Below are 27,565 nucleotides of genomic sequence, written 5' to 3'. Positions count from 1 at the left end.
CAATGTAAAACAAATATAGCTTTAAGTACACTAAAAGCATGAATACAAATGTGTCTTTACAAGTACCTTGTTGTCAGAAAATACTACAAATGATCAAGTGATTATATGATTTTTTAAATGACCCAAAGGCTGCAGATTCAACTTCTTTCTTGCTAATTGCAATGCAGGAATTTAGCCTGAATTCCAAACCTTTATCTCAGGGAATCTCAGTAATTAAATCATATGTGAAAATTAATATTTTAACCAAACAGTCAGAACCCCTTCCCTTCTGGTTCCTCTGCCCTCGCTCCGGTTGCCCTTCCTGTCTCCTGAGGTAGCACATCACTGATCGCACACGGCTCGGGCCTGTTCCTCAAAGGCATCTTAGGGAGAAGTGCAAAAATAACCCCTGGAATCATGTGCTGTACCAAGCCCAAAGGATTTTCTCCACATACTCAAATCTGCTGCTGAAAACCAGCTTCGTGCACAAGAAGGAAAGATTGCGAGTAGGGGGCTTCAGTTTTCCCACAAGTTTTCAAAGGACAGCTTTCAACGCAACACTCATCCAAACCATCTAAATACTTGTCTGAAATCATGTCTGTAGAAAAACGATCCCTGCAGGTTGGATTTGGGTTTTTCCCCCCCTCCAAGTAAGTTGAATGACCCCAGTCTGTCCTTAGTTACCAATATCTCTGTGGGAGAACAGAGTCCAGCAACGAGGGCTACTGAACAATTCTCACCCATTAAATGCAGTTTATTTACTGATAGACAGCAAAAACAGAATTCAAAACTCAAGTCTAATAACCACATAGTAGGTTTACACCTTAATTTAACATATTTGGGTTGTATGTCTATTAAAATGTGTACCTGAGTAGTAACAACCCTTTCAGACTTCCCTTTCAAGTACAGACTCTGGGATATACTGCTTGGATTTCATGGAGGAAGAAAAGTATTTAGCTACAACTTTTGAAGATGTTGTCCCTGATCATGAGGTGAGCAAAACCTGCTTTATATAAATCTAGAAACTGAAATTCTTAGCAGCTATAAAAACTTTGATGCTGAGGTGAATCCTGTATTATCACTGCAGGTAACATCAGCACTAAGCCACAGTGTTAATGCCATTTACAAACTCCAGAGTTTGGAGGCAGTGTTTGTCCAACAGTTGTTCCTATAATTAGCAAAATGCTGATGGCTTGTGAACTCTTCTTCTTCATTAAGAAGCTCTTAATTGACTGGTGGCTCATGGTGTTAATATACCAGGGAATGCCTGGAGTTGTGAATTCAGCAGAAGGGAAGTTGCATCATCTAAACTCGAGTTTTCATGGCCTTTTTATGCTATTCAGTACTTAAGGGGGGAAAATGACAGGGCTGTAAACACATCCATTAATTTTCTTTATTCCATATTTTCACAAGTGTCAATTTGTGCTCCCTACCCTTGAGACAACCACTAAATTTTGTCCCAGTTGGCTTGGTTATTCTCTGATTTCAGGAACCATCTGTCGCAACCAGCCATCGTTTCATTGGGTGCAACTCTAAAAGCAGTGCAGATGAGGTGTTACCATTACCCAGCTCACTTGTCACACAGGTATTTTCAGCTGGCATGGAAGATTCTTCCATTCAGCCCTACAAGATGGGAATTCCAAAATAACGCTTTTCCTCGTGGAATAGTTTCTTAAAACTTGCCAGCGAGTTTATCAGCGGCTCACATTTTATCTTCTGTACACTGAATTATTTTATTATTGAGCTGAAAGTGCTGCTGATCTCCAAAAAGACAGTGGTGACTGTGAGCAGGCAATGGTTTTTTTTTTTATTTTTTTGGTTTTAATTAAACTCCCATAGCAGAGTCTGAGCCTGCAGCTCTGATAGACACACCAGAAAACGAGCTACATCTTGCACTTGCAATGGCACAGGCTCAGTAATCTAATGCTGATAAATGACTTAAATGAGATAATAACAGCTATAAAGGAAACATATTTTCCCAGCCTTTAATGAAATAACATTCATCTCCTGGAATAAAAGAAATACAGCAGTGCTTTGCTTTCCTTTCAAAGCCACTTCCTTTGCCCATAAAAATTTATGTTTTGCTCCTATTCATTTACTGGAGGTGATGAAGGAAGACAAGATTAAATCACAGATCTTAAAAGAAATCTCAGTATCTAAATTCCTTTATGAACAACAGGCCAAATTTTCTTATTTCAATTTCAAAGCAAGCATTTTTTTATCACTCAGCTTTTCCCACTCAAGCACTGCAGACCTGATTCATCCTTCTGTGTACCTTTGGTTGTACAGAATTTGTTCATAAACTGCTGAACTGAAAAGCCCACAACTCTCAAAGAGCAGCTTTCACTAAATGAACATCTTGTTCTCGTAATCTCAATCATCTTCTTATCCAGGAAAAATTCACAACTGGCCTGATAATTAACTAATATTTGTTAAGAAATGAGAAGAGGAACCACAGGACCTGCGGGGTGTGAAGAGGAAGGTAAGCTTTCAGGGAGAAGAGATCACTAGTAAATTAAATATCCTCTGCCAAAATGGATCTAATAGCATCCAGCAATTAATTATTTTTAATCTCAGGGGTCTGTCTCTCTAGGTTGATGATGATGGCTATAAATCAGAAAAGTAAAAACCTTCTTTCAAGTGTATATTATACACCTGAATAATTTACAGTGCTTGGAGGATTTAATCACAGAACATCAGGAAGGAGATGGAGAAGTTGGCACCACTTTTACTGGCATTGAGCTGGAGCTGTGGTTGCAGTTGCCCTCACCATATTGTTACAGACAGTGTGGGCATGGGCATAAAGACATAATACAAATAAAGATTACAGATAAACTTACACAAAAAACATTGAGGGTGATACAGCCATAAGAAGGGAAAAAGCTTTTGTGCTCTACACTGCATATGACCCAGGATTGAAATAATCAGTGATTTTAAATCTGCATGCATTTCAACACAGAAAATGACTGCCTGACCTGGAAACCTGGGATAGCACTGACTGGATTCCAAAGTGACCCTTTCAGCGTGTCCCGTGCTCCCCAGAATGAATATTGGATCTGCTAAGGGATGTGTAGGAGCCCAAGACACGCAGTGCCAAAGCAGGTAGGAAGAGTAACATTGTTTGCATTTATTATACATATCAATAAAAGCTTTCTGATGTCAGACAAAGAGGCTGCAACCCAAAGGAGACACGGCGTGTAACGAGATTCAAGATGTAGAGCATCCACGAGAAATTAATTTGGAAAGAGCCACTGCAAAAAGGAAGCTCAGAAAATAAAACTAGGCTGAGTGATTTATGATTTATGCACATTATAGATAACAAGTGCATTATAATTCCACCATATTTTCATCAACCTGAATTGAAAGTCCTCTGGTAGTCATCTTAATATTTGCATGTAACAGTTTTTGTGGTGGTTTCGTATCTTACTACAAAGAATGTTCTCAGAAAGCTGCATTTGAAATGTGGAGTTTCTTATGGCTGCTATAGTAGCACAACAAACACAGGGTTTTGAGCAACCTAAGGAGAAGAAAACTGCCCAAGGTAACAGCTTTACCTGAACACCAGTTCCTGCTCCAAACAGACACACCTGAACAATTATTAATGCTGATGGACACCTCTAATTCTGACTAATGGAAAAGCCAGGCTTCACCCATTCCATCTGGGTGAAATTCTCAATTATTTCTAAGGGGTGACTTTCATTTTATACTGGTGGTCATATTTCAACACCTTTGCCTCTTTTGCCAGCTCCTCCTTGAAATTCCAGAGCTTGCAGGACACCAGCCATCCAGCCACTCTTTCCTTTCCCCTGGGAGGCACAAAAGCCTGAGCAGTTTGGCTTTGGTTTTAACCAGGAGAAGAATAAGGGGCTATTTTGGCAAAATACTTCAACTGTGCCTAATTTTTACCCAATCAAACTAAACAGATTTAAGGGAGGATTTAAACATGTGCTCAGCTGTGCCCCTGACTTTGGGCCAATATTAGCAAATACAGCAGCAGCAAAAGAGGAAGAGAAAACTACTGTAAAATCAACCCTTCCCTTAGCCAAGAAGCAAATGCCTTCTGTAAACCTTCTATGATCCTCAGCTGCCTCAGACATCCGTAGGAGTCCTCCCACTCCATTCATTAACTTGCCATCCTGGCCTGGCTCCTGACTTGGGCTGTGTCAATGAAGGATTTGTGAGAACTGAGGCAAAACTGCATAGTTTTCTAGGAAAAAAAAAAAATAGAATAAAAGCTTTTTGCCCAGCTGCATGTCCCTTCCAAGGGCAGTGTTTGAAATGATGGAAGTGATTTTAATCTATACTGATCTTAAAATATAAAGCGACATCAGTAATGGGGATCTAATCCAGGACAGTACACCAGTACCAGCTGAACTTCAGGCCTGTGTAATCCCTGATGTCCCCCTGGGCTATTCATGTTCTCAAAAACAAACATTTTGGTACAAATCCCAGCTTGGAAACAACGTGTGTGAGTCTGAATTATCATCGATGGGAGCCAAAAAAACAGAATCTCAAAAGGGTCTGGAAAACATAACCTGGGTAATTTCAAAAAGAAGACGAAAACAACAACAACAACAAAAAAAAAACCACCCAGAAACAAAACAAATGAAAACCCAAGCAAATAACAACAAAAACAAACAAACAAAAAACTCCCCACCAACTTAAAAACAACAAACGAAACCCCAAAGGATTTGGCTTTCAAGAATGAAAGTTTTTAACCAGAAAAATCTTCCTGTCTTTTACTAAGACTTTTCAACTACTCTAAAAAAGTTGAAACGGGTAATCCTGTTGTTTAATGGGAGTATTTCCTGGGCTGGAATTTGAGTCAAAGTATCATTTGGTCATTTCCTGAAACAGCAAGGATTTGGGATATGTTCAAAAGAGCCACAGGATCAGTCTCAGTTCTCCTACTTGACACTTACTGAAGTCTCTTAAATACTGATATGGAACCAAGATTTTTCCACTGCAGGAACTGAATAATATTCCAGGAAGGGAAAATATTCAGGATCCTCTGGGTAGCATATACTGAGATGTTGAGGTGTTAGTAACAACTGTAGAACTTGGCAGGCATCTCAAGGGTTTCCATGGCAAGTTTCCATCACTGATGATGTTCCTAAATAGAGGTAATAATGCTAGAACACCTCTAGAAAGAATGAGGATGCCATTCCAAGCGTATCTAGCAGGATAATAACTGGGCTTAACAAAAATCCAGCCTGTAAGTGAAGTTTATGACAGACTGCTGACAGATAATTCTATCACTCTCCATTTTTCATTCCCTACGGTCAAAGTGGCATTTTCCAATAAAAGAAATGTGCAAACACCATCCCCTGCTAAAGAATCAAACTGCTTTGGTCCCCTGAACACCATTAACCGATCGCCCATCACTTCCAACTTACTGGTGCCATAAAACAGAAAAAAAAAATCATTTCATGTTGTTTTGGGATAGACTGAAATAGAGGCAAATAAAAGGGTGCTACTGAAACACAGCAGTTTCTAATTCAATGCCAGCAAGACTCATCAACCTACTTTTAACAGAAAGGTAAAATGGACACTGAGGGAAGTAAACAAAGAATTCTGTAAATGAAGAACTCTGCAATCCTGGGCCTAAACCTCAAACAAGTCAGCTCAGGAAGCAGAGAGAGGAACCAGTTTCATGTAACTCCATCTGTATAAAAGCAACAACGACGAAAAATTCCACATTGCCAAACCTGATTGACCAGGGCGGGAAAACTCCTCTGAGTGCTGCAGCAGGAGGCTGGAATGATCCTGCCCTGGAAATCAGTCTGTCCTGGGCAGTCTGAAATACCTGGGCCTGAAGCAGCAGATTGCATTTGATTTTAGTTTTGAGAAGATTTGATTAGCAAAGCAGTTTTGCCACCTGAGTTGGCTGAACAGCAGCTGGATTGTTCTGAACCTTGTATCCGGTACAAGACTCCTGGAGTCACCACATTCCCTTGATGTGGCAACTCTTTTTAATGAACCAAGACAGGAGCATGGCTGCAGCTACAGAAAAGCAGAGGAAATGTATAGCTAACAGGGCATTGTGCTGGATACCACATTCCTGTTTGGGAAAAATAATATATATATAATATATATATATATATAATATTATATATATATAATATATTATATATATAATATATATATATTATATATATTATATATATAATATATATATAATATATATATAGTGCGTATATATATATGTGTATATATATATGTATATATATATATATATATATATACACACACACACACAATTTCTCCCTTCAGCACAAAACTTTGACGACATTTCTAATTTACAGATGCCTCTTCCTTTTAACTTTTTTTTGTATGGAATTATAAGTACGGTGAGAGGCTGTGAACCTTTTTAGGGAAATACAGGACTTTTCCTTTGTAATCCACCGAGCACTGTAACATCTGAATCAAGACATACATTCTAAAGAAATGTGGCCAGTCCCTACCAGAGCCATATAAAGCCAAGATCTTATGATTAAACACATCAAAGGCATTATCAAAGTGCCCGTTCTCTGCCTGCCATGAAAAGCTCTGTAGGCTGAATGAAAAGTATCCAGAAAAAAAAGAGAAAAAACCCAGGAAAAAAAACTCCTCAAAGATCACATGCTGCTCAGTCCTGCCTCCTCAAAAACCTGACCTTATGCCAAAGGGCAGCTCAGAGAACTGTTTCAGAGTTTGTTGCTTTGTGTCACAGGGCACTTCCACAGTTTTAATTCCATGGTTTAGCTCAAAGTGAGTTTTATTTCAGGGGGTTTGGAACTAGGTGATCTTTAGGGTCCCTTCCAACCCAAACCATTCTGTGATTCTACGAAGCACGGGTCCAGCTGTGCTGTCAGTGAAATCAGCAGTAAAATTGGGGAGAACAATCCAGCCAAGCCAATCCCCTACCAGGAAAGCAAGACAGCATCCCAAGTGCTTTCTAGGACAATGCAAAACTCCCTGAGAGCTGCTGCTGGGAGTGCCTCTGGTCTCCTCTTCCCCTACAAATGCTGGAAGTCAGCTCTTCCTACACTTCTACACTACACTGCAGCAACTCAGGCACGTGTAAAGCACAGCATCGACCTAAGGACAATTTTATTACATATAAATAGCAGAGAACATAATGCTTGGATATACTGACGCTGAAGGTTTTCTCATCTTCCTGTTCTGCCAAAAGCTCTGACACTGCATCCTTTCATTGCCAATTTTGAATGAGATGACCATTTAACAACTAATTTCCCAAACAGAGAAAGGGGGAAAAAAAAAGTTAAAAAAGGGAGAAGAGGCACTTCAGTTGTCACAGACACAATAAACTTATTCATCTCAACGACTTTCTTGTGGTTTGCAGAGCAAATGCTGACATTACCACCATCAGCATGACCCCCTTGCCTGTGCCTGGTCCCACTCACTGGAACCCTCATCTGCATTAGGATCTGTGGGGCTCTGTCTCAGCTGCAAACACAGAAAATAATGTCATGTACTGGGCAGACAACAGCTTAAAAATAAGTTTCTGAGTTCAAGTTTGGAGAAGGATCAATACAAGACGATTCCCAGCAGTTGTATAAACCAGGATTACTGCTTGCATCCATTCACTCAAGGGCTCGTTTCACCCACAGGCTTCTCCGTCCACATCCCTAAACCTTTTGGTAGCTGACAGTGCTTTGAAGTGAGTGCACAGCTTAGTGACAGCTGCTCTTTAATCACAGTCATGACAGCAAAGCTTTAACAGGGACGTGTCTAGCAGGTCTCTCAGCACTGCAAGCTCTCGAGTGAGGTTCTGAGCAGAGAGATCCTTTTCAAACCCAACATGCACAACCCTCGTTTTTTCACTTCGATCCCTGATTTCTTCAGCCAAGACTTACCAGGACTTCGGGATCTTTACTTTCTTCACTGTTGAATCCATAGTAGTCAGGAGTTTTATCCAGCTCCTGGATGTTCCCCTGTGCTCTCAGCCCCTTCTCCGAGTGACAAGCCTGGCAAATCGGTGCATTGCCCATATCAGTTCCGCTCGCTCCGGCCGGGGGGATCGCGGCGCCCGGCGCTCCCGAAAGACAGATGAGCAGCCAGGAGGAGGATCCCAGGCCACAAGTCCCAGGCTCCCTTCCCTGAGAACCCGAAACCCCAGCAACTGCAGGCGGCCCTCGGTGCCCATTTCCAATTCAGGCGCTGCCCGGGCTATTTTTACACCTACCAGGCCAGCTATGCATGTCAATGGCGTGGGGTGGGCCGGGGGCCGGCTCTCCAGCACGCAGCCAGCCTTCCCAGCGCGGAAAGTTAAAAGTCCCACCGGGTGGAATGCTCTGCACACAGGCCTTATTGAGTTACCCAGTTGCGTGCCTGCCAACGGGTTTGATTTGTGTCCCCGCCGCGTTTACGCAAAGCGCCGAATTTCAGAACCTCGCTGGGGTTCCGAACTCAAAACCGGGGTTAATTCAATCTATTGGGTACTTACAAACCAAGGGGAAGGGCATGAGCACAGATTTCATGAGCATTTTTCCCTGTGATTCACGCAGTGTTTTGGGTTCATGTGGCTAATAACTGTGATGAGCTCGCTTTGGATTGATATGGCCCCTGGGTATGACTTCAGACGAGCTCAACTGCATCCAAAAAGGACAATATCTGATGCTAGATCACTTTTGCTCTTATCTGTGTCATATTTGATCTTGCTTCGGGGTTTCTATTGTTGTTTTGGTTTAGGGTTGGTCTTAATTTTTTAGCTAGAGTGGTAATTAAAAAAAAACCAAACCAAAACAAAAGCAACAAGCAAAACTCCAATCAAAACTGAGAATATGGACATTTCCTCTAGGTTGGAATTAGTTATCATGACTGTACCCACTAAGATAAAAATAATTTTGAGGACTGCATGTTGGAATCCACCCATTACCCAGAGTACAGGTACCACCAGAGTGCTGCAGAACACACCACAAGTGCACAACAAACCCCTAAGGGAATATGGGCATGCATTTGAAAATTTAAACCCGAAATTCTTCAGAAAACAGGGAGATCCTCATGGAATTGCAACAACAAACCAACGTTTTTCTCTTTGGGGTTCAATCTACTGCCTCTGCAGTGACCCACATCAGCAGGCAGCTGTCCACGGCAGCCTATTGACTTCTCCCCAGTTAACCTGCACAGCAGCACCAGCTATGATCCCAGAGACTGAGCTCTCCCCAGCCCCCCTATTAAGGGTTATTGATGGGCACAGGGTTCTCTTTTGTGTTAATTACAAGGGGGGAGATTTAAACCAGCTGATTTAAACATTTTTCCTCGCTGAGGGGATGGGAACACCTCGGGCGCTGGGATGTGTAACGAGCACGGACACACGCTTGGATAGACACACACACACAAAATAGTTCAATTCATTGCCATCTTTGTCTCTTTTTCCATTTTTGCCAGCAGCTGACACATGTTTCAGGAAAGCCTGTGCAAGGCTCACCTGCCTGTAGTTCCCTGTCACTGATTTCCTTCTGCTCTCCCCTGTGACAGCAGTAAGGTGTGTACACACTGCCAGAACTTCTGCATGGACTTATAAAAATAAAGGGATGCAAGAAGGAATCCCACCAGATGCTTGACATGACCCAAGTTCATATAACCGAAGTCCCAACGCAAACTGGAACTAAAAATCTTTGGATATTTAACGTGAAAGGAACTTACTGGAAAACACAGAAGTGAGACGAGGCGTCACTCAAGAGGAAAGGGTGAGTAACGTGCATTCCTGGGAAATAATGCCTGCAGAAAGCAACAATCTGTGCAGCCATCAGAGGGAAAGCAATGGAGGAGCTCTCTGCCAGAGCCTTTCCAACAATATTCCTGTTGTTTGTGCAAATGGCTCGAAGTCGTGAGGGCAAATTACTCAGAAAGCAGACACGTTCATGTCCTGCCAGACTTTGCTGGGGCATCATATTCTAACAAAGTCCATGTCTTATGATGTGGGGTTCAAAGCCTCTGTGGGGGAACAAGCTGCAACATCTCTGTCATTCCCATGCTCTCTGCTGTGTTGTTTGGGCTGCAGGTCTCTCCCGGCAGGCAGCGGGGGAGAAACCAAACACAGAGGCACGGTTGGGAAGCACGGAGCTCATGGCAAAGCACCTCAGCCCTCCTCTCTGTGTTACACTGCCAGAGCTCATGGCAAAGCACCTCAGCCCTCCCCTCTGTGTTACACTGCCAGAACTGCTCTGAAGGTTCCTCATGGGGGAGCACAGCTCTCTAAAGTACCTCCTGTGGGTAATTCCCTGAATCCACTTGTTTTCCTGTGCTTTAATGTACCCTCTCTTCCTAACTCCAAACCTTAATTACACCCTTCACCAGGAAGTCTTCAGAAACACTTTAAAGTGCCTGTAAGAAAGAGAGTAGAGTGTCTCATGTATTAGAGCACTGGTGTTAGGACAGGGTGCCTCTTGTCCCCCAAAATCGGGGGAACATTCTGCTTTCATCCCTAAAGTCTTGCTAAGCCTGCAGCACTTATTGGTATCAGCCTTAGAGAAACACAAACCCACTCAGCAGACGTCTGGGAATCGCATCTTTTCCAAGGATTCTCATAGCAAATGGCATCAGGGTCAAATACTCTGAGTTTGCTACTAATGACCATCAAAAAACAACCCAGTGTGGTACAAACCTACTGGTTTGCAGCCACTCCCAAAATCCCAGCCAAGACCTCAAAGACTAACGAGTGAGAAGCAGTGAAATCAAAGCTGTAAGCTAATCTCCAGGGAGAGATTTCATTCCATGGGATACCATTCCACGGTCCAGGACTATAAACAGTCACATACACAGGTGGGCAGCAACAAGAGCAGAACTGCTCTGTTCATTTCCATCAAAAATGCTTCTTTATCCCTTTCTGCTATTACTATTAAAGCTTAACTTGTCCATAGATGTTTCAATTACGTTTTCAATTTCGTTTAGTTTAGCTAAAATAACAATTCAGGAGCCACTGTAATAGCACTTAGAGCCACAAAATAAACACAGAAGCGAAAAAAATGAAGAAAGACAGAAAGAGTTCCAAGTATCAAGACAACTCACAGTTGTTAGTGACATAAACCCCACATTTATTATTGTCAAATCTTTCCCCAAAGAGCCATTTCCCATGACATTTTTATGGTTAAACACAGTAATTAAAAAAAAAAAAGAGAGAGACTGCACTGGGACCTATATATTTCTAGCAGATTCCTGAACTTTGAAATGATTCCTAAATGCTAAGTCTTTCACTCTTGGGGATTCTTCCACAGGAAGGTCAAGTACAACATGACTCTCACTTGCTGTTGGCAATTATTTTAGGTCAGATCTTGAGCTCAGGCACAGTATAAACTCTGATGATTCATGCCTTTATAGCATTTATGCCCCCCTTTATGTTTGACAATAATGACACTGATGCAATCACTATTTCCCAAAAATTCAGCCCTTTCTCCCTTCTGGTCACAAAGACCACAACCAGCAATTCCCAAAGCCCAAGCAGCCTTTATGAAGGGGTAATTGTCTGCTCCAGAGGGCTCAACAGCAAATCCCCTCCAGCTGAAATAATTTGAGTCCAATCAATTGCAAAAATCTATTTTGAGCCATTTTGAAGAGGACTTGCTCTGCTTTTGATGGTGAATCATTCAACACATTAAGCCTAACAATCCTTTCTGGACAGCTCTTAATCCAAGTGGTACCCTGGATATATTTTAATCACTATGAGAAGAAACAAAGAGAGAACCCGGGGTTTAATCACTGCAGCTACAGGCATGGCAGAACTGGGTTTGAAAGACTGTTTCATGGATAGGAAAGTGGAAAGTAAAAACCATCCCAATTTTCCTAGAGGTGCCTTCACAGGCACAGCAGTTTATGTATCACATACCTTCCTCATTAAAATTACAGTCAACATTTCTTTTTTCTCTCACCAGAAATGAAAGGCACGTGTTAACATCGAGCTCTGAATAGCAGGAGGGAACTCTTACAAGGATTGCTGTCTTAATCACAAAACTAAACACCAGTGGAAGAAGAAGTTTTTAATAACACCCTGAGGGTAAAGGGTTAAGGTGCAGTTCAGGCCCACCGATGCCAACACAGCTATAAATAAATTATCACTTCTTGTGCCCAAAATAGCTTTTTTTAATTATTATTATTTCAACAGAAGTAAAACATTTTTTGAGAACTTCATGTTTTTATATCCCCCTGTGGCGAGCAAGCTCTAATTGGTACCTATTTGTCTCAGTTTAAATTTAAACCAAACCTCTGGCCCTTGATTAGCCCTAATTTTTGTTCCTTAACACAGATAAGAGACTAATTCTGCCTTAAGCCATCCTGTAGGATACTGGTAAGCCATCACATTCCGAATATGGAATATCAAGTAAGGCCTCAATCCTCTTCTCCAAGATAACCATCCCATCTTCCCTTTTGGATATATCAGCAGGAGCTCACTGCTGACTCCAAAAATCCCAGTCTCCTAAATCCTCATTGCTAAAATACACAAGTTTCTCAAGTTCTCGCTTCTGTTTGATCTCTTACAAATTTAATACAACTTCCTAAACCAAAAATTGCCTATTTTCCTGTAAAATCAGAGGGGGGGCAAATATATATTTCACATTTAACATATAAAAGACAGTATACACCTCATATATAGGAATACAATATCCACAATCAAGTTTTCCACATATGGCATCTTTTGCTTTCCTGTAGTTTAAAACAATTAATTCAATCACGAATGAAAGATAACGTTAAATTGATAATTCTTCCTGTGCAAAAGAACTTCTCATTCAGTGACATGCACCAAAATTGACTTTATTGAGGCTAATACCCAACATTTATTGAAGTCTAAATGTTTTCCTGTCTAAAAGTCAATTGTCCTCTCTCTTTTTGTACGGGTAGCAGGAATATCTGCAATGCTGCTGATGGGAATCCAGAGGTCAATCAATTATAATAAAACACAGCAAAACAGCAAGATGCAACAGAGAAGGAGAACTGTTTACTTCTGAAATGGAATATTTTGCTCATAAACTGATACGAGGAAGAGAAAATGGAAATACTTCAAGTGCTGCCCGTATGTTAAAAAGCACAAAACCTTAGATCTGGAACCCACATTGCAGGTTCTGAAAGATTTCCTTCATGGCTTTATCCTGAAAACAAACAGCACTGTTTTAAAATAGGTTTACTTTTTTTCCTTCCTAAAATTTACCTTATCACGAGCTTTGAATATTCTTTCACTGGAACTTCAAAGAGAAAAACGGGCTGTAACTAAAGCATCTCCCCCCTCCGAGAGCTGTCCGAGGCTAGAGGATGAAACCTGCTTAGAGTTTAACACGTGCAAAATGTCACGGCTGCTAATGGGAAGTTTTATGGTCTTATCAGGCCTTTTGTGCGACTGGGGAAAAGATCTGATTGTTAAAACGCTTGAAGAAAGCGCATTTTATTTTAGCATTCGAGGCATCCCGAAATGGTGCCTGTGTAAAGGTGGAGAAACATCCTCTTGTCTGAACAGCAGTTACTTCCAAGGGAAAGGGGGAGACTCGTCATCATTAATAGTAAATAATCCCAAATGGGACATTACAGGTACATTACTCAGTTTCTATTTCATTTTGTACCCTGTGCCTGCCTGTTACCTCAGGGCCCATTAAACACAGCTCTTAGAAACAAGAGTTACTATTAATCTGCGTAAGAAAATACTTTTATCTTGAATATTAAGCTGTTTGTTTTAGTAAATTGCCCTTTATGGCTATAAACTAGAATCGTAAAGAGAAGATTAGTGGCACTGAAAGGCAACTAAACCTAATCCCCCCCCAATTCACATACCCAGTGAGTCAGTGCACCGCAGATGCAAACACACACCCGGTATACCTGTATTGATTGTTTAAAACAACCTGGCTGTGCAAAGTGCACCTACACTTAGCTGAACTACCACCGTAAAGCTGTAATTTTTCTAGGCTGTAATATTACAGCTTGTGTTTTATGTGCTCGACTAATGGCACCAACAGCTGCTTGAAAAAAAACAAACCCGAATCCAGCATTACTGACTCCGAGTCTCTGGTTTTAACGAGGTGCAGATCAAGAGCCACCCGTTTTTGGAGCTCCAAAGGGTTTATCTTCCCAGTCTTTGAAGAAAGAGTGAGTCATGAAAGGCAAAGTTACGTGCTGGATTCATCACATGTCAGCAAACAGCACCTGAAAGCTTGGGTTTGTCTCACTCCTATCTAATACTGAGCCTTTCCCCCCGCTGAAGGAGGTTGCAGTAGATGATAAATAAAAGATGACAATCTTCCAAAAGCAATTCTCTGCCATCAAAAGGGTTCTAACGGAGCACAAACAAGAATTTTTGTTTCTATAAGCAAGCAATTTGTGCCTCATAGTCACGTAAATCATCCAAACAAGGGCCAGAATTGCATGAAAAACAAATAAGTCTGCTGAGCAACCGACTGAACTTCCATTATTGCACCCATACAAGAGGTTCTAAAGAGACACTTTGAGCCCCTGTGATTGAAAACACATCTTCACATCATTTATCAGCTGCTTAAGACTTGCCACCCAGGGAAAAAACCAAACCACCTCCACGCAGTCCACAGAAGCACCGAAGAACACACCAAAAAGCACATCAGCTCTAACCAAGTCTGCATCCAAGTCACTCTGTGCTAATTCTGAATTAGGTATAAATTAGAAATTGGGAGATTACAAACAACTGACAAAAGGCCAAGTGTTTGTGCACTGTAGTCTCTCAGGGCTATTAAAACCAGCAGCAACTATAAATTAAAGAGAGCCACAAGGGTAAGATGAGGAAACAGAGAAGTTTATTTCCAGAGAAGTCCTAAGAATGCTGTAAAAACTTTCTTCAGCTGCCATTTATAACTCATGATGCTGCAAAATGCACAATATTATTGGTGTACACAACCTGTGGTTGTTGAACACGAGGCAACACAACCAAGGTTTTAAGAATGACTTTGCATTCTTAGGAGAAATAAACACGTAACAAAGAGATAATCAAAGAAATATCAGGTTTGTACTGGATCCTCTCAAAACCCAAAAAGGTAATTTTGGGAGAAGTATAATTACAACAGAACCAAAATTAGATGCCAGTAAACTCTATTAATGTCAATTAAAATAAATAAACCGGCAAAAAACCCAAACATACATAAATCAACGGATTTACTGCCAGCAAGAAACGGAAAAATTTACTAAATAGTCTTGCACAGACCAAAATTTGGCTCCAAGGTAGGGACAAGATGGAAAATAAGTCACAAGCCTCCACATAAGCCACCATTCCCCTCTCCATCACCGTCTCTCAACACTGGACTTCCAGTTTTCCTCTCTCACAGCATCTTCCTACAACCAACTGGGATGAAGATATATAAAATTTCAGTTACATGGAACATAAAATTAATATATTTCCAATTAGGTAACAGGCAGGGTCAGAAATAGACCCCAATTACCTGGACCTGCCTCCTGTTACCCTTCCTTTCAGAGAGCAGCACTTCTTCCTACAAGCAGCCTGACCCTGGACTTCTTTATTTGAATGCTTATCAACAAAAAAATTACTGGTAAACTGCTCCTTAACCTGTACTAGAGAAAATTAAAAGTAATAATTTAAAAAAAAAATAGAGAAGAGGAACCAAGATTCCCATCTCACTGGAAACAACCCCCAATTTTGTGAAATACTGCCCTAAACTTACTCTTTCCTGTGAGACTTGTGCATTCTGGAACTCAACCCAAATGATATTTCAGAACCAAAGCAATGTTCTTTACTAGAGATGTAAATGCCTTTAAGTCAGTAGTAGGATCATTTAATTTAACACTGATAAAGTGAAACAGGAGACGTAAATATTTCAGCCTGAAGTCATGAAGATGACTGACAAAGCCCCATGTCCCAGGTCTTCACCAGATGGACTACAATTCCAACTGCAATGTGTATTTTATACTCAGAACTAGTAATAATAATAAGAGATAAAAGGAATTTTGTAAGCTAACCAACAGCCAAACCCCCCAGACAAGTAAAAGTTGCAATGATACTCTAAAACAAAGTAATTTTATATAATAAAATACTTTAAGAGGCTGCCAAGCGAAGACTAAGGGAAAGCTCTTGGATCCTGTGCCAGAGTTCTGAGACGTCCTGCTGCATTCTGAGTGACAAATAAAATTCCTTATTATTGCTCATTTACGGGAGGATATCAACATCATGGACAGGGGAAGCAGCTGTTTGACTAAATCAATATTTGCCTATTCTTATCCATTCTCTACCACTTCCCTGGGCAGCCTCTTCCAGGTCTGGACAACCCCCACACATGGCAAAACTTTGATACATTCAGTGACCACCACCTGATGCTGTATTGTCTTTGCACAGCAGAAAAACACCTATTTTTAAATTTTTTAACACTTGAACAAATATCTGAGGTAAAACCACTGAAACCCTAAAACATCATTTAGGAAGGGAACACTCTTGTTCCTTTTCTGATCCAGTTTTTCCACTGACAACAGGGGTCTCCTACCCCCACAAAACTCTGAGGGGATTAAAGCAGCAGCAAGTTTTCCCTCCAATTCCATTTGTGATTTTCCAGCTCTTTCTGCTTTTCTAATTATTTTAATCGTTATTTTTAGGAAGGTATTACATTTATAAGTAGTTTAGAACACCAAAGCTCTCCCCGTGCCAAAAACACGGTGATTTGAACAGGACAGGTCACAGAACATGAAAGAGTTACGTAAAGAACATTTTGGAACCAAAGGTATATTTGCGTGACATTATTTTCCGCCATAAATAATCTCACGGAACTAAATTACAGGACACATGTTCAAAAATTACTTTGGAAAACGTAAAGCACTAAGATGGTTATGTAACAGGAGGTGAATTATCTCCTGTCTGAAATCATCTGGAAAAAAAAAAAAATCCTAAATCTCTTGAGATCGTTAGCAAATCTTTCGGGGATTTCAATGAATTAAGATTATAATATATAGTGTTATAAAACCAAGTGTTCCTTTATAACCTTTAATTACAGTTCCTTATCTCTAAATTATCCTTGTCCATCTCATACACCTTTTCCAGGAGGAGTCTGGTTCCTCTCAAGCCTTCTGTTTTCCTAACATTCATTTTGCATATTAAAGTTGGTTAAAAAAAGGATCAAATCCCCCTTCCTGTGTTTCAGGTTTCTGGACCGATAATCATTATTACAGCTATATAGAGACTACAAAATAATGATGGTTTATTGCTCAGAATAAAGGAATATGTGCTGCTAAATCCAGCCAGATGACTAACAAAATGGCTAAACTGAGATTAAGAGAATACTGATGTTAATTAACCTTTTTTACTACCTGCATATTCACTGGTTGTAGCAATACCTCGGTTCCTCCTAAGCTGCCCTCAGAGAATTTCCTTCATTCCTCTTTTTTAAGGAATTTCCAAGCCCTGCTAAGAGCAAATCCATGCTAAGGTTGGTGTCAGAGCTCTGTGCCACAGTTAAATGCTGCAGGGACAAATATTCCACGTAACTGGAAGGGACACGGGAGCCCCACACTCTGCAAGGAGCCACATCCCACCTTCCCTCCTGCTGGAACTGCGTCTCCATCAGCAGAGCCACACTGCAGGTGCAGGGAGCATCACTAAATCCTTAAACCAAACAGGTTGAGTGCTAGGCTTCCTTAGAAATCCAGGGAAGACAGCCAAGCACGTACTTCCTTAAGCCTGGGAGAACTCGTGCTGCAATGCAGAGCTGGCTCTGGGCACGGCCATTAATTATTTCTGCTTTCACTTGTTTGGGAAAGCTTTTGCAGGGCCTCATCATTCACCAGGCTAATACCCTGCACCACTAGAGGGAACCAGCTCTATTAAAGCACCTGTTCCTAATGCCTGTATCCCAGGAAAAGGAGAAGTTAGTAAATAAATGATTACCAAAGGAGTGGCTGAGTGGTTTAGCTACCTTTCAGACAATGCTGCAGGCTTTGTGCTGTCCCTGTGACAATCAAGAAAAAAAGCAGATAAAATGCAACTTGGGGGATTTTTCATCGTCCTAAAAACACCCCTGGTGCAGTGGCCATTGGCTGGAGCTGCCATTTGCTGTGCAGCACAGACACCGTGTCTGGGGGGGCAGTGGGGGTGGCTGGATTCTCCCCAGGAAACACGGCAGCAGCACGGAGAATATAGCACAGATCTCATCTAGTTGCTATGGAGTCTCCGTGCATTTCTTCAGGAAAATATTGCTGGGATACAGCAGTTGCTGTTGCCACTAACCAGACAAAATAACTTTTCTTTTTAATCTAAATCACTCTTTGTCTCGAGCAAACGCCCTTCTGCAGAATGAATCCGTCCGTGCCCGGGAAACCCTGCTCCGCACACGGCAGCTTGGCATGACACTTAAAGGCTCACATCAGCATTTTAAATTTCACTCCATTCCTCCTGCAAAGTCACCTTAACTCTACCAAAACACAGTCCTAATATATCTTTTCCACAAGAAACGCAAACAGAAATAGACATAGTTTGGAAAACTACTGGTTTTTCTTTTGCTGTTACATGAAGTTTTGAGGTTTTCGTTTATTTGGTGCAAGAATGATATTTCGATAACAAGGGGTAACATCTTCCCACTGCCAAAGGGCAGGGTTAGATGGGATACCAGGAAGAAATTCTTCCCTGTGAAGGTGGGGAGGCCCTGGCACAGGTTGCCCAGAGAAGCTGTGGCTGCCCCATCCCTGGAAGTGTCCAAGGCCAGGTTGGACGGGGCTTGGAGCAACCTGGGCTAGTGGAAGCTGTCCCTGCCTATGGACTGGATGATCTTTAAGGTCCTTTCCAACCCAAACCAGTCTGTGATTCTGTGACTTCCAAAAGGACCTAAACAGAGCTAATATTAAATCCACAGAGAGCCTAAAACAGAGAGAAGTTACACTGTTGCCTGACTTAACTAAGTGGAATTGAGTGTCCCTGGCCTGGAAACGAGGATGACAGCAACGATTCCTTTCCCCAGGCAGCTCTGATGTCCAGTACCATGCTCATCAGCAAAAACAGAAGGAAAATACTTGCTGAGCACAACTATTCTCCGTTGGCATAACGGGGCCATCTGGGAAATCTTAATTACTGCCTCTTCCTGCTCCAGCAGCGAGACCATCACCAACACGGTGTGTGTGGTTCCTTTCCTCCCTTCCGTTCATAAGGAACGAAGCAGGGGAGCAGGAAGGCTCAGGTGGGTCCAGCCAGTCCCCAGTAAATCAAGGCCTGAGCAGACCGGCTTTTGTGTGCTCGAGTCTCCTGTTGCACTGTGAGCTTCACTGGGTTTGAGCGGTGACATGTCCCTGTTAGACACCCTGGCACAGCACAGGCCAGGAGCAGTAAATAATTTAAAATCAGCTTGAATTATTCAGCCTAAGACAGCCTAGAAAGGCTTGTAATTATGGTTCTATGGGCTGAAATCATTCCCCACAAGCCTGGGGAAAAAAGGGCTACACCCAGTTTGGGTGAACTCCGCTTGTCAATGCTGCCTGGATTTTACACATAAAGACAGTAAGAGAATAAAGAGAAGGCAGGGCTAAACTGTCAGGCAAAAAGATATCCACACCCTTCCTCGGGTCATGTACAACAGCATCACATAAAAATTTTCTGAATAAGAAACACTGGGAATTATTCCTGAGCTGATCCAGACAATTAAGTCTCACTGGTCCTGCTTCAGAGCACATGCAAACAGGATAACTTTTTAAATCTAGTGTTACTTCCTTCCCCTTTCTCTTTCTGTTCATTCTCATTCTCTCTTGAGCAGAATGGGATTTTGCTGGAGGACAAAACACTGACCTTAAACAGGAGGAGTTCCCCAAAGTGTCCTCTAAAACACACACTGGCTCGGTTCCCTAAAAAAGTCTCTTTTCCCAAGCCCCAAGGAGATAATAAACCTCCAAGATTTTGGAGAGGTTAACATGCTAAACTCTTCATTAGCATCGACAAATAGATGGTAATTACAGACATTTTTTTTAATTGCAGCCTTTGTTTTCAGCTGCCTGTAAAAGGGCAGCTACCAATTAATCCATATTGATCCCTGGGTAGAAGGTCTTAGCATAGAATGCTAACCTTGAAAAACTATAAGCTATAAACATCAAATCTACTTATAATACATGGAGGTTTTTTAAAAAATTATCAAGAGAAATCCCTTGAATACTCCAACATCTCAGCACCTTGTGAGGTGCCAGCTCTGTGAACCATCCAAAATCCACTTAATTACAATGGTCAGATTTCAGTAATTCGTATTATATGCTCTAAGACTGTACAGAATTGTATAACAGTGGGGAATATCTACTCCAATCTGGACAGCTCCGTGGACACAACAGGGAAAAAAATGTTGATTTTAGCTGTCTAAGGCTAAAGGATTATTAACAGGTTGCTAACAGGCACATGCATCAAGATCTAGTTAAGTACAGAAGAGGTCATCAGACATTGAAACAAAACTACCAGAGCCACAACAACTGCACAAAAGGAATTGCTTGGGATTGAAGCAGGGAACGGGAATTACCTCTTTAAAAACTTTCAGTAACACCTAAACTCTCAAAAAGTAACACAAAAAAGGTTTTGCGAGCAGAGAGTCGAGTCAATAAAGCAGGAAAAGCCATCTGACTGGCAGCTGTAGGATTTTGCACCAACTCAGGGAATGAAGTGCTGCCTGAATGGCAATTCTCCTACTACCCCTTAGGGACACATTCGCTGTTCCCACACTCTGGAGGCACTTTATGTTGGCAAATATATACCCCAGGGCACAGCTCCAGACTTCACCATTCAACTATGAACTCTCAGTGCTCATATGCCACTGTTACTTCAGGTGCCAAACTTTCCCCAGGAGTTCAAAGGAAAAGCCTGAGGGACTAAACTACACAAGCCAGATTCCTAAAAGCTTGACACTTGCCAGTTAAACATCTGACATCTACATTAAACACTTCTCTTTTTTTAATTGCTTAACACAAAGCTGCCCAACATCACATAATAATTCTTCCAGTGGTGCAGGAAATATCATGAATTTAAAGGACATAAGACATTTTAGGAGGAGATCAACAAAACCACCCCAAAAGCCACAGAAGTTTATCAGGGATAATCTCCTTCAATGGGTAAATGCCCTCTCAATTCTTTTAATAATTCGTGGTTCCTGGTAAGTTAAATTTGCAGAGACAGGAGGGGGGAACAGTCACCATAGGCAGGTGCTGACATTTCTCCTCTCCCTTGGTTGCTGTTTTTAAAGTCCTTTTTACTGTAACAGATGGAGTGTGAGGTGGAAACTTTGGCATTTTGAACACTGTCATAGCTTTGTGGAAACAGTCACATACTGAGTCAATCCAGCCATAAAATCCCAAGTGTACACCTTTACACTGGACTGCACCAAGCAAGCTTTACCATGCAAAGGGATTGAGCATTCCAGGAACACATTTTCCTCCTCCTGAATACAGCATCTCACACAATGGAGCTGGGAGACCCTGTCAATATTTTCTCCAGTATTCCAGATATGGAATAATTCAATTTTAACTTGTGAAGAGGCACATTCACCCTCAAAACCAAAAACACACTGAGGTAAATGATCTGTGTTTTGAAATACTGTCTTCATATGATTTATTAAGACCGAATAAATCTTGTCTTTCAAAAATTACCAATGACATTAAAGTTAAATACCACATATAAATCACGGTACAATTAGACAACAACACAAAGGTGAGCAAATTTAAACTTGCAGTGGAAAATTGCTCCTTTCCCATCAGAAGTAAGGGAATTGGGGACCATCAATCTTTACTACAATCCCCGGCTTGTTTCGCTCCCCTTATATTCATTCCCTTGCACGTCACCCCTCAAATATGACACTGATAAAATGCAGCAGCAAGTCCCAGTCTGTTCTGAAATGCAACATCACCTAGAAAAGCTCCATTTTACAAGGAAGCAAACAGTGGGATATTATTTTCATGCCCAGAAACATCTATGTAAGGAAAACCTAAGTTTGAGAAACGGGAGGTAAACGCTCGAAGGGCACCAGGAACTGGCACCTCCTACGCAAACACTCCATCAAAAACCACCAAAAAGACTTTTTTTTTCATAGCTGGAGGAACACCTGAAACATCTAGAAATCCCAGTGAGGCACAGAGGTGTTTGCCAAGGCAAGGAACACAACACTGCTTGGTGCTAAAGGAAGAACAGCGGGTTAACGCAGCAATGAACCTTGGAAGCTCCCATACACACAGGTCAGGCAGTGAGAGACTTGCTCTGCCTTCCTTAGCCTGATATAAACTCCAGGATGATCCTGCAGCAGGTTCACACCAGGTGAGATAGTTTGGTATCCATGAACCAACACAGGAGGGACCAAGAGCAAAGAACTGCGGCTCCATGTGACTTCCTCCTCCTTAGGATGCCTTTTTCCAGCGTGCCCAAACTCATTAATCCCTCTCCTTCCTCAGTGAATTCTGGCCCTTTCCAAACTTTTTTAAAATACTAAATCAATACCCACTTAACTGCTAGTAAGAGAGTAGAGCTCAAACTCTTTTCTCATTACTGGTGGTAAAAGGTAACAGCCACCAGCTTACCACATTTGTAACACAGAAAAGTTAGTTTTCTTTGGCAGCAAAATCCATTTTTATAACAGCTTTTTTTACTTTGGGATTTTATTTTACTTGGGTTTTCTAAAATCTTTCCAACACTTGTCACATGGAGAGACAGGAGGCTCTGTCTGCTTTGAAAACTACTTTAGACAGGGAAAAGCAAGTGTGTGTTACACAGAGCCAGGGGCAAGGCAGCTGGATTCCCAGGCTGTAATTCCAGCTTTGCTGCTGACTCAGTGAGTGACCACAGCATAATCACACCAGCTCCCCTCTACTCACTCCCCAGAGGATGAGCCACAGTCAGCTCTCTCAAAAGACACAAGAGGCACATGGAGCTGGGCCTCACATTTAGGTTTAATGGGATTCAGCACACCTGAATTTTGCTAAAATTTACACACTTAAACTGCTCAACTCCTCTGTTAGTACCTGGCTTTTAATAGGTACATTTGGGTATCCACACAACTATTCAGATGGTTGGGCGGGTTTTTCGTTTAAATACATGTGTTTGCATCCACGTTGCAAGGAAAGATTCCTGCCATGAAAGGGAAAATTTCCCCTTGGATGCAAGGTGAGCAGAGCTGCCTCTTCTCAACCGGTTTTTAAAACCGACCGAGTCAACCTCAAAACGAACGAAGGAAAAGGTCTTCAGCATGCAGGTCCCTTTCCCCAAGTTCTGGGTGTGGAATAATTCTGCTCATCTTTAAAGAACTACTAAGGAGGGTAAAAAGAGATCATCTGAGCAAGATTGCTGCTGGTGCCGGGCCTGTTCCCAGCCCTGCCGGTGGCCAGGGAGCTGTTCCGGCCCGGAGCTACGTCAGGCAGCAGACGTGATGACATTTAGGAACATTCTGGTCCTCCCCAAGCAGCACAGAAGCTGCAGCCACCGTTTGTGGTGCTGCTGCCAAGACAGGTGATGATCACGCTGCAAAACATCACGAAGCAAAACACTCAGGAGAAGAAGCAGAGCCACGAAGGGCCCACACCCTGCAGCGTTCCCGGGAGCTCGGAGAAAGCACGGGATGGTAGCAATAGATGCCAAACATCCTGGCAGAGCGGAAAAGATAAAGCCATGGCCTTTCATTATCCTCTTTTGCATAATCAGGATGTTCCAGGGACAGGGAACAAGTTTCCATCCCAAGGCCAAAGGAGTGCTCCTAGGGGTAACATGGCGTGTATCCAACTGAGGGTTTGGAAAGACAGCCCACCACACCTGACGTATTCCCGCTCTCACTATCCTTCTCCAAACAAAATGGATCTCCACTGCACTGAAAATCCACTCACTGCAATGCAAGGGCTTTCAAATAAGTCACAAAGCTGGGACCATATTCCCCCTATTGCAGAAAGAGCTGAAGTGCTGAGAACAACCAAAAAAATATCCATTTGCATTTTGCCCCTCACGGACCCACACCCATAATTTGTCCCCAGCCTCCGTTTTCCAAGGAAGCCAACAAAAGCTGGGAGGGCTCTGCACCTACTGGGAGATAATTCCATTTCACAGTAGAACAATGTACTGTTTTTAAGGAACTTAAGTGACATATTTATAAATACATATATCAGTGGTATAAACCTCACTTAAACTGCCGACTAAATAAAAACATTCTATTACATATACAACATCTACTGTGTATTTGGGTTATTCTGTGTACATGACGGGCGTGTACACACATCCATGCACCTGATCTGCTGAGCTAGGCACAGCAGCAGCACGTATGCACAGAGACACAAACTCATCCCTGTGCCGCTGTGCGTCTCCTGCAGCAGGAGCAAGAGGGAAAAGCCCAGCCTGACCCACCCCCAACCACGGGGAGGCAAGTTTAGGGTGCAGCCAGGCACTTGTTTATGTAACAGCGAGGTACAGCCGCAGTAGAAGGGAGCCAGGAGCAGGGGCTGAATATTAAAAAGGGAGAAACATGCCCAACGCCGAGGTGTTCTCCATGTTTTCTGAGCAACGACCGCTGGAGATCCCTGGATCTGAAAATCTGATTAGGAGCCTGCATCACCACACATGATCACTAACATGGATGCGGCCTGAGCCTGCCTGCTTGCAGCTCTCTGGGAAAAGAGAGAGCAGAAGGAGCAGTATCAATTCTGCCCAGCTTTAATTAAAGCAGTCAAAAAGGTATCTGAATCAAACACGTTGCCGAAATAGGATTTGTGAAAAAAAATCAGGAAAAACAACGCACGCCCCGATGAAGTAACTGAGGTGGGTGCTGGGCAAACACGGAAAAAGCCCTTCCAGCAAGGACACCCACACATGAAACACATCTTTTCAGAAAAAAAAAAAAAAAAAGGGGTTGTTTTGCAGAGGATTCCACAATCAAAAATGTAATCACAAAAACTACCTTATGCTGCAGTGTCCCATTTAAGGGATTAGGAGAGTAATCACAATCTGCCCCAAGCAGCTCTGCCCAGCATCCAGGCACTGCATACATTGGAAATGACATTCCTGTTTTGATGAAGAGAATTGGGATGTGACTTAATGAACTCTGCAAAGTGAGCCTTTGGAAAGTCACGGAGATCACACCCAAAGGTCCCAAAGGCATCAAAAACAACCTCAGTCATTTTACTGAAGCCCTGCAGTTCAGAATATGAAAATCCACAAGACTGAATGTAAAATCAATTCAAAATTTCCAGGTATGCCAAGGGAGCAGATGGCTTCTGAATCCTAGAGATCTGCCAAAAGGATCTGTAAATTCAAATGTTACATGGTTGGATTCTGTGTTTTTCTTTTCACAGAGATCTGTGATTGCATGCAACACAGTAGAAAGGGGGGAAAACAAAAAAAAGGGCAGATTATATCTTCTGATATTATTCCTTCTGAGAAATTTATAAAGAATGGATACAAACATGGTGTCAGGGAAGGAGTTAATGCATGTGACAAGCTAGAGATTCCAGAGATGGGAGGAAAGAAACAGCAATGAGGAGGCATTAACACAGGCACTCCCAATGTAACACAGTCCTAAAGCTAAGCTTCACAGAACCTTCAGGTTTTAATATTTTCTCCACTATTTCATATTTTTTGCATCCTTGGAAATTATATATATCTGGCAAACAAATCGCCTCTATTGATTTTTTTGTTCTTCTTTATTTTTTTACCCTGTGGCCACGGGAGTTGTCAGTCCCCATTCTTAACACAGAAGGAAAACAACAGTTAATTAGAAATCAGGAGAAATCTCCCCAAAATCCGAACCACCTAAACAGAGATGCCTTAAGAGAATCAGAGACTGCCAACCCGACAGATTGCAGACCTGTGTGCCAGGCCCTACCCCGACAATGCACCTGCAGTGTGCAGAGTAAATACACTGAATCACCAGCCCAGAATCCCCCAGTGACACCCAAAAACTGCATCACGGCTCGGCTGAGGTGCCCAGCACCCCAAGACAGGTCCTACACACAGCCCCGAGCACTACTGGGGACCTGAACGTGGGAAACGGGGGGAAATGCTGTCGGGAAGTAGAGAAATGCACCTTCACACTGCAGAACACAAGCACAGCCACCTCCCTCCCTGACAACTCCTTCAGATCAGCTGGAGGCCTGGAACACCTGGCTGGGAAGGATGGCAGGCAGCTCCAGCTCTTCGGGGGATGCAGGGAAGGCGGCAATGCTGGCGTGCCATCTCTCTGGGCAGGATTCCTGGGTGGCTCTGGGCTGCCATGGCTGGCAGCACTTTAATCTCACTGTAGATGGGCTGAGTCCACAGCGGGGGCTCCAAAGGGATGGGAAGGGATGCAAAAGGGAAACGTGATGGGAAAGGTTCGGAAAATGAAGGGCAGAGCACTACACATGGCAACGAACACCTGCGAAGTGCTGCAGAGAGGGAGGAAGGGCGGGGGAGAAAAGGAGAAGGGAGCTGGATTCCCCCTCGTACCTTGCGCTTCCGATCAGCCCTAGAGATTTTCCGCTGCCTTTTTCTTTCCTTCTCAAGGTTTCTCTCCCTCTCCTCGAGTTCAGACTCTCGAACTTTTTTAATGGAAGCGGCTGCGTGAGCCATTTTGGCGAGGCAAAGCCCAGCTCCAAGGAAGCCGTTCCCACCACACGCAGATATCCAGGTGATTTATTTTTTTTTTTCCCCCGCAAGGGCACTGGTTGCGAGCCAGAACTTCACGTCGTAATCCACTCTTGCTCCTCCGGCACCCCAGGAAAGGTCACGGCTCCGCTCCAGCCTCTGCAGCACCCATGGCTCGGGAGCAAGGGAGCCACGACGTGCCAAAGTGCCCGCAGCCACAAACACACACGGCCAGGGAGCAGCTGGAATAACCTCCTAGCAGCCTGAAAGCCCTTCGGCGTGGCTGCGGCTGCAGGAGAAGGCGGGCTTCAGGCTCAGCCGGGGAGGATGGATTAGGAAAAAATAAAAAAAAAAAAAAAAAAAGGAAAAGGAAACGAAAAAACCGGCCTTTAAACACACATCAGCGAAGTGGGAAGGTCTTTCGGGATTCCACCGGAGAGAGGCTGCGTCTTCTGGCTGGGAGGAAGGCTCCGCTTCAGCATCACCGGCAGCTGGGGGAGGGGGCAGCTCCCGTCAGCTTCTCACATCGCCTTTACGCAGGGTGAGAAGAAAATGGTGCAGTCTGACTTAGGGACTCGATGCCGCCGCCGCCGCCTGTGCCGGAGCCCGGCGAGAGCCCCTGCGCTCCTCACGATCTCCCCCCTGGCCGCCGAGCCGGTGGATGGGAAGGCGAGAGGATGCTGCGGCGGGCTGGGAGAGGCCAGGCTCTGGCTGCTCACCTGCAGGCAGCGCGGAGAGCCGCCGGGGAAGGGCTGGCGGAGCTCAAGCAAGCGCTCCTTGTGCCTCCCCGCAGCCACGTGAGGCCGCATCAGGAGAGCTGCATTCAGCGGCGAGGAGGGGGAAGCACCGCCGTCATCCGGGCTCGGCCTGCCCCGCTCCGCTCAGCTCCACCGAGGGCAAGAGAACACCACCGAGGGCGCTGCTCGTTATTATTCCACCCAAAAAGCCGCGCTGAGGATGGAGAACAGCTACAGCCGTGGACCAAAAAAGACAGCAACAACATGTTGTTACTTAGTCTCCTCCCCCTCCCAAATAACATTTGGGTTTGGGACACTGATTTCTGGCGTTAATAGCAGAGACAGACGGGTCCGT

General features: G+C 43.2%; 1 protein-coding gene across 17 annotated transcripts in view; it reads right to left on the bottom strand.

Annotated features, from left to right (window-relative positions):
- Positions 1–27,565, bottom strand: part of ANK2 (ankyrin 2) — a 185,844-nt gene that overhangs the window by 123,383 nt on the left and 34,896 nt on the right. For 3 of the 17 annotated variants that reach the window (XM_051804886.1, XM_051804877.1, XM_051804880.1), the window contains exon 1: positions 26,336–26,810. The exons of 11 other annotated variants lie outside the window; for them this stretch is intronic. In XM_051804886.1, the coding sequence (XP_051660846.1) occupies positions 26,336–26,458 (123 nt within the window). In that variant the 5' untranslated portion in view covers positions 26,459–26,810. Of the gene's footprint in view, positions 1–26,335; positions 26,825–27,565 lie in introns of those variants that run through there. 3 more of the 17 variants (XM_051804872.1, XM_051804873.1, XM_051804888.1) reach the window with 2 other exon arrangements.

This window comes from Manacus candei, unplaced genomic scaffold, assembly GCF_025592945.1.
Source record: "Manacus candei isolate 608988 ecotype Guabito, Panama unplaced genomic scaffold, ASM2559294v1 h1tg000062l, whole genome shotgun sequence".
Lineage (NCBI taxonomy): Eukaryota > Metazoa > Chordata > Aves > Passeriformes > Pipridae > Manacus > Manacus candei.
This window is presented reverse-complemented; position numbering and strand designations above follow the sequence as displayed.